Source organism: Schistocerca nitens, chromosome 2, assembly GCF_023898315.1.
Source record: "Schistocerca nitens isolate TAMUIC-IGC-003100 chromosome 2, iqSchNite1.1, whole genome shotgun sequence".
In the NCBI taxonomy this organism is placed as follows: domain Eukaryota; kingdom Metazoa; phylum Arthropoda; class Insecta; order Orthoptera; family Acrididae; genus Schistocerca; species Schistocerca nitens.
In genome coordinates, this window is record NC_064615.1 from 464851584 (window position 1) to 464868463 (window position 16880).

At 36.5% G+C, this 16880-nt stretch overlaps 1 protein-coding gene across 3 annotated transcripts in view; it reads left to right on the plus strand.

Moving 5' to 3' along the window:
• LOC126236364 (putative RNA-binding protein Luc7-like 2) overlaps window positions 1-16880 on the plus strand; it is a 52885-nt gene that overhangs the window by 23760 nt on the left and 12245 nt on the right. For all 3 annotated transcript variants that reach the window (XM_049945598.1, XM_049945600.1, XM_049945599.1), the window contains 3 exons: window positions 2345-2443; window positions 8646-8864; window positions 9287-9499. In XM_049945598.1, coding sequence (XP_049801555.1) covers window positions 2345-2443; window positions 8646-8864; window positions 9287-9499 — 531 coding nt within the window. The remainder of the gene's footprint in view (window positions 1-2344; window positions 2444-8645; window positions 8865-9286; window positions 9500-16880) is intronic.

Consider the following 16880-nt stretch of genomic DNA (forward strand, 5'->3'; position numbering starts at 1 on the left):
TTTTTTAAACTTTATGTTGAAGTAAATGTTTTAAGCAGCTCGCACTGCTTAATTTGATGAGTGAGTACCTAATTACGTGCTCTTTGAGATTTGGTGGAACACTTCCTGCAAGAACTAGTGGTCCTTAATGATAAGCTAAAAAACATTATTCCTTAATGCTGATACTGTTTGATAAGGCTAGTTTGAAAGTTTTTGTGGTTCACTCTTTTGTTTTATAATTTTACTTTCTTCCTTCTGCTTGTCTGAATATGCTTAAAAAAAGGTGGAATGCAGTAGCAACTGCAGAAAGATGCATCTAAATACTGATAAACTACTCTATGGAGATAGAAGACACTTAATTTTTACTAAACGATAAAGTTCCTTAGTAAATTTTGGAATTCATGTGGTGTGAATCAATATATTAAAAATTAAATATCATAGGAGAGTTATTTTCTTTTACATTCTGTGATCTGTTGGCCAAGGCTGCGGCTAGTATTAAATATTAATTTACAGAAGGTTTTGAATGGGGGTTTACTTTGCTGTTGCCCTGAATCTTTGTTGTAATATCAAAGAACAGTGCATATTCTCTCTCTCTCTCTCTCTCTCTCTCTCTCTCTCTCTCTCTCTCTCTCTTTGAGTGATTTTTATCACATTTCTTGATTAAATGAAGTAAAGTTATCTTGTTTTATTCACATGTATTAAATAGAAAATCAATGAAAAGTTCTGCAGCTTATATAGAAGTACACTTAGTAGTTACAGTTAACTCGTGCAACTGAGTAATAACTGTGAAATTGATCATACATTTTGTACAGTTTAGGAGGGGTTACCACACAGTAAAAATGTAATGTTAAATGTGTTTGCAAGAAAATGTGCGGTGATGTCCATACATAGTTTAAGTAATCTCCTTTAAAGTAGTAAATTTCCTTGGCTAATCAGCACTGAAAAATTAACTTATCTGTGCCTGCATGTCATGTCACTTCACTGCATTATTATGTAGCAGTTTTATTGTGAATCATTATCCTACTTCAGTGACGTTCCTTCTTGTTTTTGGGCTCATAAATTTTCTCTTAACATTCACATTTAAAAAGCTGTATTTTCTATGTGATGGAACAGGCAGGTTCCTAATAAACAAGAAGAGATTTTTTTTCCTATGGAAGTCTGCCAAGTGGGGATCACAATAGTTGTGCTACAAGTGGTTTGTAAGCAGTCCAAATGGGTCTTGCAGCTGTGAAAACTCTCTAGTGAATTATTCTTTTTCAACTGTTAATTATGTTAAACATTGTGAAATCAGATTTTTAGCTGGAGCGTCATGCTAGTTAGTGTCAAGATCTGTTTGCTCATTTAGGATTTTTGTCATTCCTTTGTTTGCTCAATGAGGAACAGATTGATTTGAATGCCGTAGGGTTTTATTAGGCATACATCGATTAGAGGTGTTTTGTCTTTGCCATTCTGCTTCTTTTAAACAGAAATATTGAGTTATATGTGGAGCTCTACAGTCATTAAACACGGAATGTGAACACCATGAAAACTTGCAGTTTGCCCAAACTTATTTCAAAATAGTAGTTATTGTAATTATTAGTGAGGAAAAGGGATATGTTCCTTTCTAGAAAAGGGAAAGTTTCAATAACAAGTTTTTTATAAATATTAAAAGGATGCTCTGTATTTGATCATCAAGAATCTTACTTTAATATTTGACACTCATGATTAAAAAAAAAAAAAGTTTGAAGATTTTGGAGTACATTATCAAGTATTCTCAGAGTGCAAGTTTGTCATGTGGAAAAGGTGGCATGAGAGAAATCTATGATGTTAATAACTCTTCAGTTGGAGTGTAGGAAAAATCACTGCCTGTTCATTGTTGAAGACTTTTCCTGTTATAGGCTTTTTAAAATTATCCTGCTATTTGTTTAGTGGAATGATCATATTCTTACTGAACTATACAAGCCACTTTCAACATTCATGGTATAATGATAATGCATGACAACAAATTTTGTTGAGTGCGGTGAATTGAGTACTGGGCAGGTCGTAAGTGCAGTAAATATGTGGTTACATTGTGAAACGCAAGGCATGACTAATTTCATTTTTCATAGCCATATTTTTAAAATTCATGTCTTTTATGCTGTGTTAATGTTTTCTTTATTATAAACAAACAGTTGCAAAATACGTAATGTAAAGGTTTTTGCCAGCAGAGTAACAACTGGGCTTTTCTGACTCAAGCAAAGTAATCCCTTGAAAACTTTCTGTAAAATGTTCACTAAACTTCGTTTTGGAGCCCCTAAATATTACAAAATATTGCTAACATTGAAAATATTCACTGTTAATACAGGAGTAACTACAGCTGCTTATCTTTTTGTGTATTAACTTTCAGCGGATGGATCTGGGAGAATGCCCAAAAATACATGATCTGGCACTTCGTGCTGACTATGAAAAGGCCAGCAAAACAAAGGACTACTTCTATGATATTGATGTAAGTCAGCAAATTTATAGTTTATTTTTTGGCTCTTTTGTTACAAGCCCACAAATAATAAATGAACTTGGAGGTGAGAAAAAGAATGTAAAACACACGTTAAAAAATCACTTTGAGCATGAAAATAACTTTGTATTTTTGATATGCCACTCTAATTAATGTCTATCTGATGTTAATAAAAAATGTTATGAACTCAAACGTAATGGACCAATAGGAATGAAGATTAGCCCTTTGGGTAACAGTGATTTTGCTGGCACTTATATTGCATGTTAGTTGTAATGTAGTTCTCTGTTTATGAACAGAATAAAAGGGCAAGAAAAAAATTCACCACCATGCAGTAATAGTGTCAATGCCATTTAAATTATCTCAGTGTTACATATTGTAAAAATCAGATATTGATCTGGTATTGTTTGATTTATACAACTGTTTTAAAATAGTTAAGTATCCTGTTCGCATGGATAAATTGGAGGACAGTGCCACCATAAAATTCTTGTGGGCAGTTTACTGGTATGGGTCTCAAGCATGTGCTTTTGTGCATGCATATGTACTTGTAAAAGACCTGTTGATTATAAAATCCCATTGGAGACAGAGCAAGGATGATAAGGGAAATTGGTATGTTCCTTCTCAAGAGTCATCCCAGTGTTTGCATTACTTCATTTAAGGAAATAAACTTAAATCAGGATTACTACACTTGGATTTGAACCACCCTTGCCTTCAATAACTCCACAGTTTTAAAGTAGTAAAAGTCATTGTGCTTTCTCAGTTGGCCTTTTGTCAGTCAGCAAAATCATTTTTGTTGAGTTATTAAATGTCACAGTTGCATTGAGAAAGTTGCACACCATTGTAAACTGACAACATAACAGTAATTACTGAATTATAAAAGCCCACGAAAAAGAGGCTGCGTCCCAACAGGGCCGTAGCAATGGCATTGCAGTATGTCACAAAAATTGATCAGTTTGCTACAGTGTAGTGTCAAAATACACAATCCGCACATCCCTTTAATGCTTGTGTGATGCATATATGCTCCAGGAAAAATGCGAGAATTTCTTTTATCCAGGTAGAACCGGGGAATTTTTAGAATTCCAGGCGATTCCATTGGTTCAGTTTTCAGTTAAGTTTTTTGTAATTTTGACTAGTAAGAATTGATACTCTAACAAAGACTGTTACTGTTTCCCACTACTGCCACAGTAATAAATAGTGAGAGAGGAAAAACCAAAATAACTTAAGTTGCAAAGGAAATGTGATCATGTACAACAACAAAACACAGTGCACACACAAGCATCTGCCAACAGCAAAATGTGTCGAACGCCTTCGGATGAAGACTATGCAATGCTTCATACCAACAGACTGTTTCAGATGAGTGTGACATCACAATTGTTTGCATTAGGTTCATTTGTGGACTTCCCAGCAGGCTCATGCACATGCTCAGTTGAATCTCCTAAGAGCAGTACCTTCTTCCACTTCTGGCTACTTTTTGAAGTGTGATTGTTATTCCTCTTTTTGTTTCAAGCTCTCACGTCAAATGAAAACAAAACTGATTTCTGTGTCCGGGGGCTATCAAGTGAATTAAGAGATTCACATAATTACAGAAAAGAAATTTGATTTTTTATTAATCTTTTCCGTAGAGGCAGTCAGTTTGTTTGAAACAATGTTTTCAGTCCATGCTGTTGGCTAGTTTCAACTGTCTGCTAACTTTAAAAGGCACGCTTTCATCTTGAGGCACCTAAGACATTATGCCATAATAAAAATCTAACATGAGATAATACGAAACTGATACTCAAAGAAAAATTACATCCCCAAAACCATACTGAAAAGCTTAATACCAGGTTGGAGCCTATTTCAGTTGGAATTTGGACATATGAATGTGTACTTAAAGCCGAATTATGCATTTTAGTGTGGTTTACAAAATTCCGATGCTCTCGGAGTAGCCTCTGATGTCCTGTGTCTTTTGATGTAATGTAAGTTAATGCTTTGTACGTACGAACATATGGGCTTCGTACATCATCGTATCTGCACATGTGCAGTAATGCCTGTTTCCTAACACTCTTTGGCTGCTGGTGAAACAAATCTATTTCTAACAGATCACAGGAAAATACACTTTGTGATCAAAAGTATCTGGACACCTGGCTGAAAGTGACTCAAAAGTTCGTGGTGCCCTCCATTGGTAATGCTTGAATTCAATATGGTGTTGGCCCATTCTTAGCCTTGATGGCAGCTTCCACTCTTGCAGGCATACGTTCAATCAGGTGCTGGGAGGTTTCTTGGGGAATTGCATCCAATTCTTCACCGAATACTGCCCTTAGAAGAGGTATCGATGTCAGTCGGTGAGGCCTGGCATGAAGTCAGCGTTCCAAAACATCCCAAAGGTGTTATATAGGACTCAGGTCAGGACTCCGTGCAGGCCAGTCCATTACAGGGATGTTATTTGTCGTGTAACCACTCCGCCTCAGGCCGTATATTATGGATAGATGCTCAATCATGTTGAAAGGTGCAATCACCATCCCTGAATTGCTCTTAAACAGTGAGAAGCAAGAATATGCTTAAAACATCAATGTAGGCCTGTGCTGTGATAGTGCCACGCAAAACAAGCGGTGCAAGCCACCTCCATGAGAAACACACCCACTTCATAACACCACTGCCTCCGAATTTTACTGTCGACACTACACAGGCTGGCAGATGACACGAGGCAATTGCCATACCCACACCCTGCCATTGGATCGCCACATTGAGTACCGCGGTTCGTCACTCCACGCAACATTTTTTCCCATGTTCAATCATCCAATGTTTACACTCCCTACACCAAGCGAGGTGTTGTTTAACATTTACCGGCGTGATGTGTGGCTTACGAGCAGCCACTCGACCATGACATCAGTTTTCTCACCTCCCACATAACTGTCATAGTACTTGCAGTGGATCCTGATGCAGTTTGGAATTTCTGTGTAATGGTCTGGATACATGTCTGCCTATTACACATTAAGACCCTCTTCAACAGTAGGTCAACACACGAGCTTGGCCTGTATGCTTTTGTGCTGTTAGTGTCCCTTCACTTTTCCCCCTTCACTTTTCCCCCTTCACTTTTCCCCCTTCACTTTTCCCCCTTCACTTTTCCCCCTTCACTTTTCCCCCTTCACTTTTCCCCCTTCACTTTTCCCCCTTCACTTTTCCCCCTTCACTTTTCCCCCTTCACTTTTCCCCCTTCACTTTTCCCCCTTCACTTTTCCCCCTTCACTTTTCCCCCTTCACTTTTCCCCCTTCACTTTTCCCCCTTCACTTTTCCCCCTTCACTTTTCCCCCTTCACTTTTCCCCCTTCACTTTTCCCCCTTCACTTTTCCCCCTTCACTTTTCCCCCTTCACTTTTCCCCCTTCACTTTTCCCCCTTCACTTTTCCCCCTTCACTTTTCCCCCTTCACTTTTCCCCCTTCACTTTTCCCCCTTCACATCAGAAACAGTGGACCTAGGGATGTTTAGGGAGTGTTGAAATCTCGTGTACAGATGTATGACCCAAGTGACACGCAATCACCTGACCACGTTCGAAGTCTGTGAGTTCCTCAGAGCACCCCATTCTGCTCTCACGATGTCTAATGAGTACTGAGGTCGCTGATATGGAGTACCGGACAATAGGCGGCAGTTCAATGCACCTAATGCGATAAACGTATGGGTTTGGGAATGTCCAGATACTTTTGATTACATAGTGTGTTAAAAATGGTGGTTTGAAAGTGTCACTTTCAAAATAAATTTCCTGTTATGCGGAATGAATTATGTTATATGTGAGATTACTGGATGAATTTCTTAAATCACAGAGCGTTTGACTCATTTAAAACTTACCATTGTGAGGAACAGCAACTTTGAAGAATTTCGTGCCCAGAAGAGACATTTATTCATTATTTAAAATGTTACTGGCACATTTACGTAATGTATCATAAAGTGTAACATGTGCAAAAAAGACCTATATTATGTGTGAAAGCTTAGCTTTTCTTGTAGCTACTCTATGTATATTAATTTAAATCATTAACTTTTCCTATTTCTGTGTTCGCGCTACTTAAGTGATGTTGCCATTCGCTGACTACATCCATGTCTTAAGCTGTGAATGTCTGCTGACATCGGCTGTTGAGATCACATGAACTAAGATTGGCCTAAAGCAGCACATCGCAATGTCAATTTCAGTGCTTCGGAAATTAACGTGCCCCCCCCCCCCCCCCATTTCTTTTCTCCGTGCCTGCCTCTGTCATTCATTTTCTAACATGACAGAAAGTTCCACACAGGTGTATTAAGCCTTAACCATTCGAAGGATTGATATGTTTTACGGTCCTGAGGGGAAGTATACCATTACTCAACTTGGAAAAGTGTGTTTTCAGTGGGAAACTGGGGATTTTTCCCTTGTCCGCATATACGTCCTGAATTCTTCATAAAAACAAACTTTCCATGAGCATAACATCACAGCTGTATACATTTCTAACAGGTCACAGGAAAAATTGCAAATTGTGGTTTGTAAAGCGTTACTTTCAAAGTACAGTTCCTTTTATGCAAGATGAATTGTTACATGTGAGAATGTGCGGTGGATTTCTTAAATCGTGGCGTGTTTGACTCTCATACAAAACTCAACACTTTGAGAAGCAGCCACTTAGAAAAGTTTCGGGCCCAGAGACCAGCCATTTATGCCATTATTTAAAATTTTAACCAACTCATTTATGTTTGATATATCTTAAAGGGTAACACGTGCTGGAAAAATTCAAGCTTAAAGATTAGTTTCTCATATTTCAATTCTTCTATAGATTACAACTTGTGCAGTAACGATGACAAAGTATAATTATCCTTAAAAAGTGCAAGGTGAGTTCTTGAGCAATTTCGCACATAATTTGCATTTCTATGGAAAAGTCGAAGTGCTTGATGGAACATTTACTCAGCCAGGTAACACATGAAATTTTCTGTGCGCAACAGTGAAATTTATAAGTGTGCTTGTCAGAAATTTTCAGCTGATGTAATGTAAGCTGTGCTCTTACAATCTTGCATAAGCAAACTCTAGGAAAGCACAGCAAAACAATTTTGACAACCAATATTTGTGAAATCTTGGCTCTTTGTGTAGCTGTTCTGTATGTATTTCACCATTCGTTGATTTTTCAATCAGCTGACTAAATAATGTGATGTATGCTCTGAATATCTGCTGTCGTGGTGACATGAGCTATGACACTGACAAAAGCAAATCGTGCAGCGCAGTCTAAATTTCAGTGTTTCGGAAGCTACCATAATGTGTTTGATGTAATTCACATTTATACTTTTATAACTCGAAAATATGTAGTGTAAATGTTGCCGCCCGTTTAAGATCTTTCCAAAATGCATTTATTTATTTATTTTTTTCCCCCCCTCCCTGAAAGTAGGGCATTTCAATGCAATATATAAAATTCTCACGATTCAAAATTTTTGTGTGTTTTATAGCTCCAACGGGGGTATATCGTCACTTAACACAGAAAAAAGTACGTTCACTAGGGGTATAGTGTATTTTTAACCAGGATATCTGGGAAAATTCAAGATTTTCTTCTTCTTTTCCACTTATACACCCTGTTGTGTGAACGAGGTTGTGGGTGTTAAAATTGAGCATTGTATTGAAATGTTTTTAGTTTTGTATGATTCCACCTCACATGCAAACTTACTTTCAGGTGATTCATAACCTGGTAAATGGTATGGGTACATCCATGGGCTACAGATAGTTTAGAAACTTCAGCCCTTCTGCCAATGTTAATTTTTAATCATGTACTGCTTGCTCTGTAATCAGGAAATGTAGTTATAGCCGAGGATTAAAAATAGTTTTCCAGTTCCAGTACTCACAGAATATGCATGTTCGCTAGATTAGTGTAGATGGTGGATGTTAAGTCTTTTGCAACCAACAGTCCCTACGTGTAATTTACCATGTGAACTTGATATCTGGTGAAGAGAGGTGTATATAATTAAATGTACAGAATATGACAAAAAGCTAAAATAAAGTTATGGCCTTAACACCAAATGCATGAGTTCAGGGCCTGGGTGAGTAAAATTAAAAAGAGAGATGTAGCATTTGGCTTTAAATGGAAAAATTTAAGTGACTGTGGTGGGTTAGGAGGAGGGAAACTTTAGTAAACTTTGTGCAACCTTCATTTTTAACTTCTATTCCAGTGCTTAATTTGTAGGCACTGAATGCAGTATTTTCACTTGTGCATCTTTGTGTAGGCAATGGAGCATCTGCAAACATTCATTGCAGACTGTGATCGTCGAACAGAGCTAGCAAAGCAGCGTTTGGCAGAAACTCAGGAAGAATTGTCAGCAGAAGTGGCTGCAAAAGCTAATAAGGTTCATGAGCTTGCGGAGCAAATTGGCAAGAAGTTAGCACGTGCAGAACAGTTGGGTGCAGAAGGTCTTGTTGAAGACAGTATGAAGTTGATGGAGGAGGTATGTATTATATTTACATATTGTCTTATGTAAATACAAAAAAATAAACACCCTCAAATTCTTTATACCATTCCGTTAAACAGCAGAAATTTCATAACTTGTTTGATAAAAATAAGACTAGTGTAGACACATTTATTAAAATATTAACCATCCTCTTAACAATATGAACTTGTAAACATAGGATAATGTATTGGATTATCTTGTAACAGGCAAATCAGTAACTGTATAAACTGGATTTCATTCATTACTCGCATTATTACCAGTTGACCAAGTTTGTTTTGTCGGAGGAATGTGGGTATTGATTATATTTTTAGTTCCTTTCTGTTAAGATTTTATTGAAATTATTAGGTGGTAACTTGATTGTTTTAGATAACCATGATACTCATGGTTTATTAGCCAGACCTGGTTATTGTTCCTCACAGATTGAAGACCTGAGAAAGAAGAAAAGTGCTGCTGAGAGCGAATATCGCAATTCGATGCCTGCTAGTAGTTACCAGCAACAGAAACTCAGAGTTTGTGAAGTATGTTCAGCTTATCTAGGAATACATGATAACGATCGAAGATTGGCAGATCATTTTGGTGGAAAGTTGCACCTTGGTTTCATTAAAATTCGCGAGAAGCTTGCTGAATTAGAGGTGAGTAAAAGTACCTGTAATAACACAGAATTTAGATTTAATTTTTTATGTTGTTAAAACATTGTTTTTGAAAAGTATTAATTCTGCCTCTGGTTTTAGGAATTAAAGAATAGAGGGTCTTAGCTGAAATTTAGAAAAAAGACATAGAATTTCTGTGCAAATACGAATAATGAATATTGGCAGGAAATAATTGTAATGTATTTGGGACTGTTTTGATGAAAGTAAAGAAAAGATTGTGGTAAAGGATCATAATGTTGCTATAAGTGCTGTATTATCATTATAAATATTGCAATTGTAAATTACAGTTCTACAAAAGATTGTTGGTAATTGTTTCTTACACAAAACACATTAATTTTGGTCCACATTTGTAATTAGCAAATGAAATGTAGAATGCTTGTGAAGAAAGTGTAAGTACACTAAGGACAGATAAAACATAGTAGTGTTTAATCAGGGACTACTTCATTCCTAAAAGATAGAACAGTTGGAGGGAATGAGTGCTGTAAATACGAAATATCCACATCACCTAAGAAATGTATACAAAATTATATACAAAATTATACTGCAGGACAGAAAACTACAGTAAGAAAATGAAAATGCTGGCTACATGGTTTTTCCTGATACTTCCTGCCTGACTATGCATCTAAGAGTTCAGCCAACAATTATTTGTGCTATGTTTGGTAACCCTCGAACTCTAAAGTTGAGGGCTAGTGTCTGTAGTTTGCCCTCTAACAACATAGTATCTGTATATACTTCGTGGGAGGCGGTAGAAAATTATTATGAAGTGTTTAAATCTTAAATGTTTAGACTGTGAAGGTGGTAAATAAGTTGACAAAGTGCCAGCATGAAGAGTTCTTTTTTTGGGAGGGGGGGGGGCAGATTGATAGAAAGAATGGTTTCAATATAAGAACTGTTGAATATAGGAAGAGGAGCATAAAATTGATATTCAAAGAGGAAGTAAGAAACTAAAAAAGATATCAGGAAATTTCAGGCCTAGGAAGGAAACAAGATAACCAACTTCTCACCCTTGACTCCATTATCCGCGAGTTTTCAAATCTCTTGATTCTCTATTGTATTATGCTCAGACTCTTAACACACACATTTTCATCTTCAGTTTGCAGTAAAAGTGTTCATCAAATGTGTTAGTTTTATAATACAAATCGCATAGAAAGTGGTACTTCATACTGTCTGGTTTGATCATGTAGTTAAGTATAATAGAAGAAAGTGTAATTAAAACACACAGTATTGTGGAAAGGAGGATCATTCCATAGAAAATGAAACCTAAAGAAATAAAATGATGACATAAGCTCCTTGTCAATATCACTGTACAAAATTCACAAATAATGTGAATCCCCTGAGGATACTTTTAAGTAATAAATCCTTTAATGAAATTTACATTGTGCTACTTTGTAAGGCCCGTCATACCTGGTTTATTTCCTTAAGTTTGAACGAGAATGCTTAGCTTTCTCCAGCACCATATCACCTACTGCAGATTCTAGTATCATGATATTTATATTATGCTCCTTTATTGTAGCTTGTGTGCAGTTGCCAGAATGCAGTGTTTCTGCTATTTTCTGTGCTTAGTTTGTCGACTTCTTGTAGTCATGAGTTTCATTTGATCCATAATGATATACTGACCATGACTTTGCAGATATTTAATTTCTGCAGCTGTCTTGGATAATGCTGGAAGTAAGATTCTCAAATTTAATATTACATTCTCACAAATAGGAAGAGTTGCTTCAAAAACCATCTCCATATGTTCCGGCTGGAGCAGTCAGATATAGCAGTTTTTTGTGTGCGTGTGTGTGCGCCTCAATGTGTAACAAGCCTTTCAGTTGAGCCTGTCTACAACTCAACGGGTTAATTTTGCAGTGAGTAGCAAACTATCCCTTCCATAAATTGTCAATATTCCAACCTTGACTTCACATTGTTTTATTCACCTGTAATCGTACAGGAAATACTTCTGTACAAGACTCTCTTAACACAGGAGTAGCTCCTATCTTGTCAGTCGTTTACAAAGCAGTAGACGTAAATTTCACAGATCATTGCGTAACAGAACAGGAAAATGACATGAATCAAAATTTGGATTCTTTTGCTTTTTCTTCATGGATTGCTCCCAGCAATACACTGAGGGCATTTACTATGGGCATGCTGTGCTAGTCAATTCTGGCTCAATGATTTACAGAAAAAGCCAATGCAAGTACTTCACTTTGTCAAAGTTACTGCGGTCACCATCCAACCTTGAAGATACGTGGTGTCCCTCGGTGTACTTGCCACATGCAGAAACGTGAAGCTGTAAAGAGATGGTGCTCCCATAATTATTAAATTGTTATTTTGTTTATAGGCCTCAAGCATCATCCATCAAAAAGGTAGTGGTAGGGTTACACACAACTTTAGTGGAGTTACACATAACACCATGACTTCCCTTATCTTAAGACATCTAGGAATGTTGTCACATCCCACTTGTATTAGGCTTGTTGCTCTGTTTGTATTAGTTTACAAGTTTCTCACTGACCTATGTGGATGTAAAAGTGCTTGTAATTTTCAGTTGTCAGTTGAATAGATTGGATTCTAATATTTATATAAAGCCCTGTGTAAGTATATAATCAGTTACAAGCAATAACTGAACACTATTAGGTACAAAGTCGATTTGCTTGTAATATAGTGCCACAGCTTAACTTATTTTATGCACAAAGTTAATAATATGCTACAAATTACCATAAGGCAATTTTAACCCTTTCAAGTTTGTGGAAGACAAGGCATTTATGTTCACTTGTCAAAATTATTGAAAAGGACCACTTAAAGATGGAGTCTTGTCTTAGCTGACCCATTCCTTCATAATTCCATCAGTAAGCAAAATGGCTGTGTTTGTGAAAGTCCTGTCAAATGGCATAATGCAAGTTGTTAACATTGTTGGAATTTGTAAAACCCTTTTACTAGCCTGCTGTGTTAGAAGTATTATCTTAAGATGCATTTAATGGAATCCTTCAGACATAGTACCACAATTAGATGTCTGTGCGGGTACAAGAAATTGCTAACCATATTCTCATCTTCCATACATGGCCAGCTCCATAGATTTTGTTGACAGGTTTAGTGAAAGTATGTGTTTGGACATTTATCTTCACATGCAGTACATATTTGCAGCATATAACAGAGACAAAGAAACACACACATCTCACTGTACACTCGATAACAGTTCACTGCAGTGCTAGACAGTGGTGTGTGATATGTGATAACCTATTTAGCCTTTAGACAGTGGAAATACATGCCTCACCTACAGCAAAGCCTTACTAAGTAAATCAATGAAAAAGCATGACATACATAAATGTCAAAATTTAAGTTAATGATAGCAACTGAGGATTTGTTCCATTGCAAAATGAATATGGAAAGTATGTAGTGTTGAAGTGCAAAGAAGTGCTGTGGAAACCATGAACTGAAATGTCAAATATCACAATAAAAGTACACCTGAGGATGCAGGAAAAGTTATTGGTAAAGAAATGCACGTGCCAAAACTAAAATGTGTAGCCATTTTCTTTAAGATTTGTTCAATCATTTAAGTCAAGAATTTGAAATCGGATAATGGTATTCAACTAAAGTAGTATATTTTTACTGTCTCAGATGCCATATCACGCTATAGTCTGTTTCCTCTTTTCATTCGCTGGTGAAAAACTTTGTCCAGCAATGTACCTCTTGTTATGGCTGACTTTGTCAACAAATTACACATCAGAATGAAGGCAGCCACTGCAAGAGTGCTAGCCATGCTGTTGAAGAGTGGTGAACTGAAACATCAGTGGGCAAGAGCTGAACTGACATCAAACAGAAGTGACCAGTGCCTAATGGTGTACTGTGAGCAGACTTCTTCAGAGGCAGAAGCTGCACACGGTGGATATGTGGCATAGGAACTTGTCCATATGTGTGGGGAATTTTTGGCCCTTTAGTCGTCAATGTAGGGGTCCATTTCTGATCTAAGAAACCAAGAGATCTTTCAGCTAAGAAAGAAAAAATAATAAATAAATAATTATGACAATATTTTATGTTTAAAAGTTGGCTACATTATGAACTGATACAAAATCAACACTTGATCTCCTACAGCAATAGTAGTCCCCTGATGTCATTCCTCATTTCTGAGACAGAAATTGCATTTGCATTGTTGATTCAGTGTAGTATGTTCATCATCTAGGTAAAATGAAAGAACACTGTTATGTTATCTACTGGCAATAGGCAAGGAGAATTGGCAACACAGCCATGGAGACAGTGGCAGTACTAGTCATAGCTCGGATACAATAATTTCAGTGCAAGACCTGTAGCAATCAGCACAGATGAGTACTTAGTTATCAGCAGCATTGGTGGTGTTACTGCTGTACAACATGGAAGTTCGTAGGACAGTGAGTGACTTAGCATGTTAATGCTTTATTTGTTCAAAATGTATATAAATTATCAGTGCCTATTTCGCATGTCCGTTGTACATTACTGAAAAATAGATATGGTTGGATATCGAGAAGACGTGCTTTCCAACACATCAAAACCACAATTTATAGCTCAAGACAGTTTTGAAAGCACTTTCATTTATTTTAGCAAAAAGGATAAGTTAGATCTCAGATAGTTACTGGAACACACTTAAGTATGAAAAACTAGATGAATAGTTAATGCAGTCCAGTTTAGTCGCTTCATCTCCAAAATAAGCTTTGAATGGTTGCTTCAGAATGCTCAAATTTGTTTTAATTTACTCTGAAACATATAGGCTACTTGATAAAACAAAAATAATGATGGCTTTTTAACATGTTTATTAATTATAGTAGATTACATTAGAATTATGTACAAAGATACTTAAGACACGTATAACCCAACTGATTGCTTGAAACATTGAATTTTTTGAGTAATTTTGTCTTTTTAATAAACATTAATGCTGATTCAAACTGTTTTTCCACTTCATCCAAGAGCTTTCAGTTCTTTTGATACAGTCTTTTTTGAAGTAATACATTCTCCCAGTGCCGCTTGATTGAGGTGTGTCTACTACACAGACTATGTGCTCCAAAAGCACTATGCAGGAATCTTCTCTTTCAGGCCAGTAAAATGATGCAGCAGGTCCTGAAGGATGTAGAAATAGAATTTCTGCATCTTCTTCATCATTGAATATTGTTTTTACCAGTCCAAAGTACCAGTTACCATCATAATTTGCAGCCACATAGCTATTTATGGATGGTTCAACACGAACCCACTCAGAAGAAGAATGGAAAGAAAAGACTAAGGAGGGTTTTACACTATCTGTAGTCCTTCTAATTTCAAGGTTGTTTGTTGGAAGTGGTTTGAAGTTATGAAAACTTCTTGTTCCATGAATGGTTTGGGTTGCTGAAAAACGTTTTTCTAGTTTTAACCGTAGCAAATCGGCTTCTTTTTTGTCAATAAAGTGAAAATGAATGTTTTCAATATTTTTTTCACAAAACTTACACATAGATTGCTGTCATTATTTGTTCTTTGTCTGAAAGCTGTAGACTGGCTTTCCTTAAAATTCTTTTAATAGTTCCTCCTAGGCCATCACAAATTGACTTCCCATGACTTGTTGCAAAAAAAGTGTTGGGCCTTCAAATTAGTCTCTCAAGTGTTCAGTCAAATTTTTAAAACTGTTTATATTTTTGTACTGCCCAGCACAACAATCTGTAAAGTAGTGAACTGAGTCAATGTCAGTATGATGTAATGACAGCGACTTTGTAATTTCTTTTTGTACAAAGTTAACAAAACCAGTGTCATGTTCTTCGTCATCACTAATAAAACAGTGGTTGGAAACAAAAACATTGTTTTCCTCATTTCTTAGAAAAACTCCAACTGGGTGTAGAGTACAACCACCTCTATTCCAGTGGTAACTTTGGATCTCATTTTGTATAACAAAGGAATAATTTTCACTGAAATCCATCACAATAATTGCTGTTTTGGGTGGTGGGTCTTCTTTCAATCTTTTAAAGGCTGCTGATTGGGATTTTGCTATAAACGAGTTCGGGGTGAGCTTTTCCAGTGACCTAACCAATAAAGAAATGTAGTCTTCAACACTGATAGACTGTTTATCATTTCTGCCCTGTCTGTGTTAACCCACTGACTGATTACAATTTCTTCTTCTAAATCATAATATTCACTTAGTTTTTCAGTTAAGCACTCTGTTAGTGCAGTATTTGCAGGACAGCTGTTGCAATTATGTAGCATGCAGTTTTGGTTTTCTGTGTTGCACACAAGCATCTTAATTAGGTCTTTATAAGATTCTTAAATTTTCACAGCATCCAGTAATAGTTAAACATTCTGGTGGATACTGCATACACGTACAGTGTGTGTGCCTGCAGCACCAGCAAGGATACACCATTTAGGTCTCGAGAAACAAAATTTTGAAAATCCTACTTCTACCTCGGGATTCTCCTATTTGAAATAATAATAGAGTTCTCTCAAGTTACACAAAATGAGTCTCTTTTGCATGTACACATTTTCTTGAACACTTACTTTGTTTTTCGTTCCAGGTAGCACTCTGGAACTTTCATCCTTTTTATAAAAATCTGTTACAAGTCTTACTGTATTTTCAGAAAGAGTTTTACCTTTTTTTGGACCAGGAGTTTCCAAAATACCCTTTTCAGATTTTAGCTTTCTAGCTTGTCGCACCATGTACTCACTTACATTAAATTCTTTCATCACTTTATTTCGACTCCAAGAATCTGGAGCCAAGGTCAGAATCTGGATTTTTCTAGACCTCCCAACAGATGAAATCTTCTCTTTCACAAGAGAAATCATTACATCAAAATCCTTTGCTTTCTCAACCACACTTTTATCTTCTTCGTCATCATCAGAACTTGGTGCATCATATTTTAATGCTTTTGAAACCGCCTTTTTTGCAGTCTTTTCAATACTGCTAACCTTCCTTTTAAAATAAGACCCTTTACTTTGTTCTGACAAGCCATGAAGCTTTATCGGTGTTAAACCTAAATAATCAAGAGCAATGTTTGTTTGTACGAGGGATTCATTTCTGGATTCCAATGATTCTAATTCAACCATGACTTCATCATCTGTTTCACTTTCATTGACTTCAACTCTTAGTTTTTCCTCACAAAAGTTACGGCATGTTGAGCAAAGCTTTTGTCCGGGTTTTATGCTAATATTTTTTGTCAGTAATTGTTTAGAAAGATCAAAGCCTACACTTCTCAACGATTTTTTGATGGGCTTTTTGTGTTTTTTAGTGGGTCTACACATGTTGTTTGATACTTTTCAAAAACATTTAAAAAGTAGTAGCTGTGGTGTGAACATATATTCCTAAATTCACACAGATTAATTCCAGATCGTAAGTGGATCAAATCTTTTTCTTCCTCACTCAATTCTGATACCGGTTGTAACTTTTTTGAAGGTGTGTAGG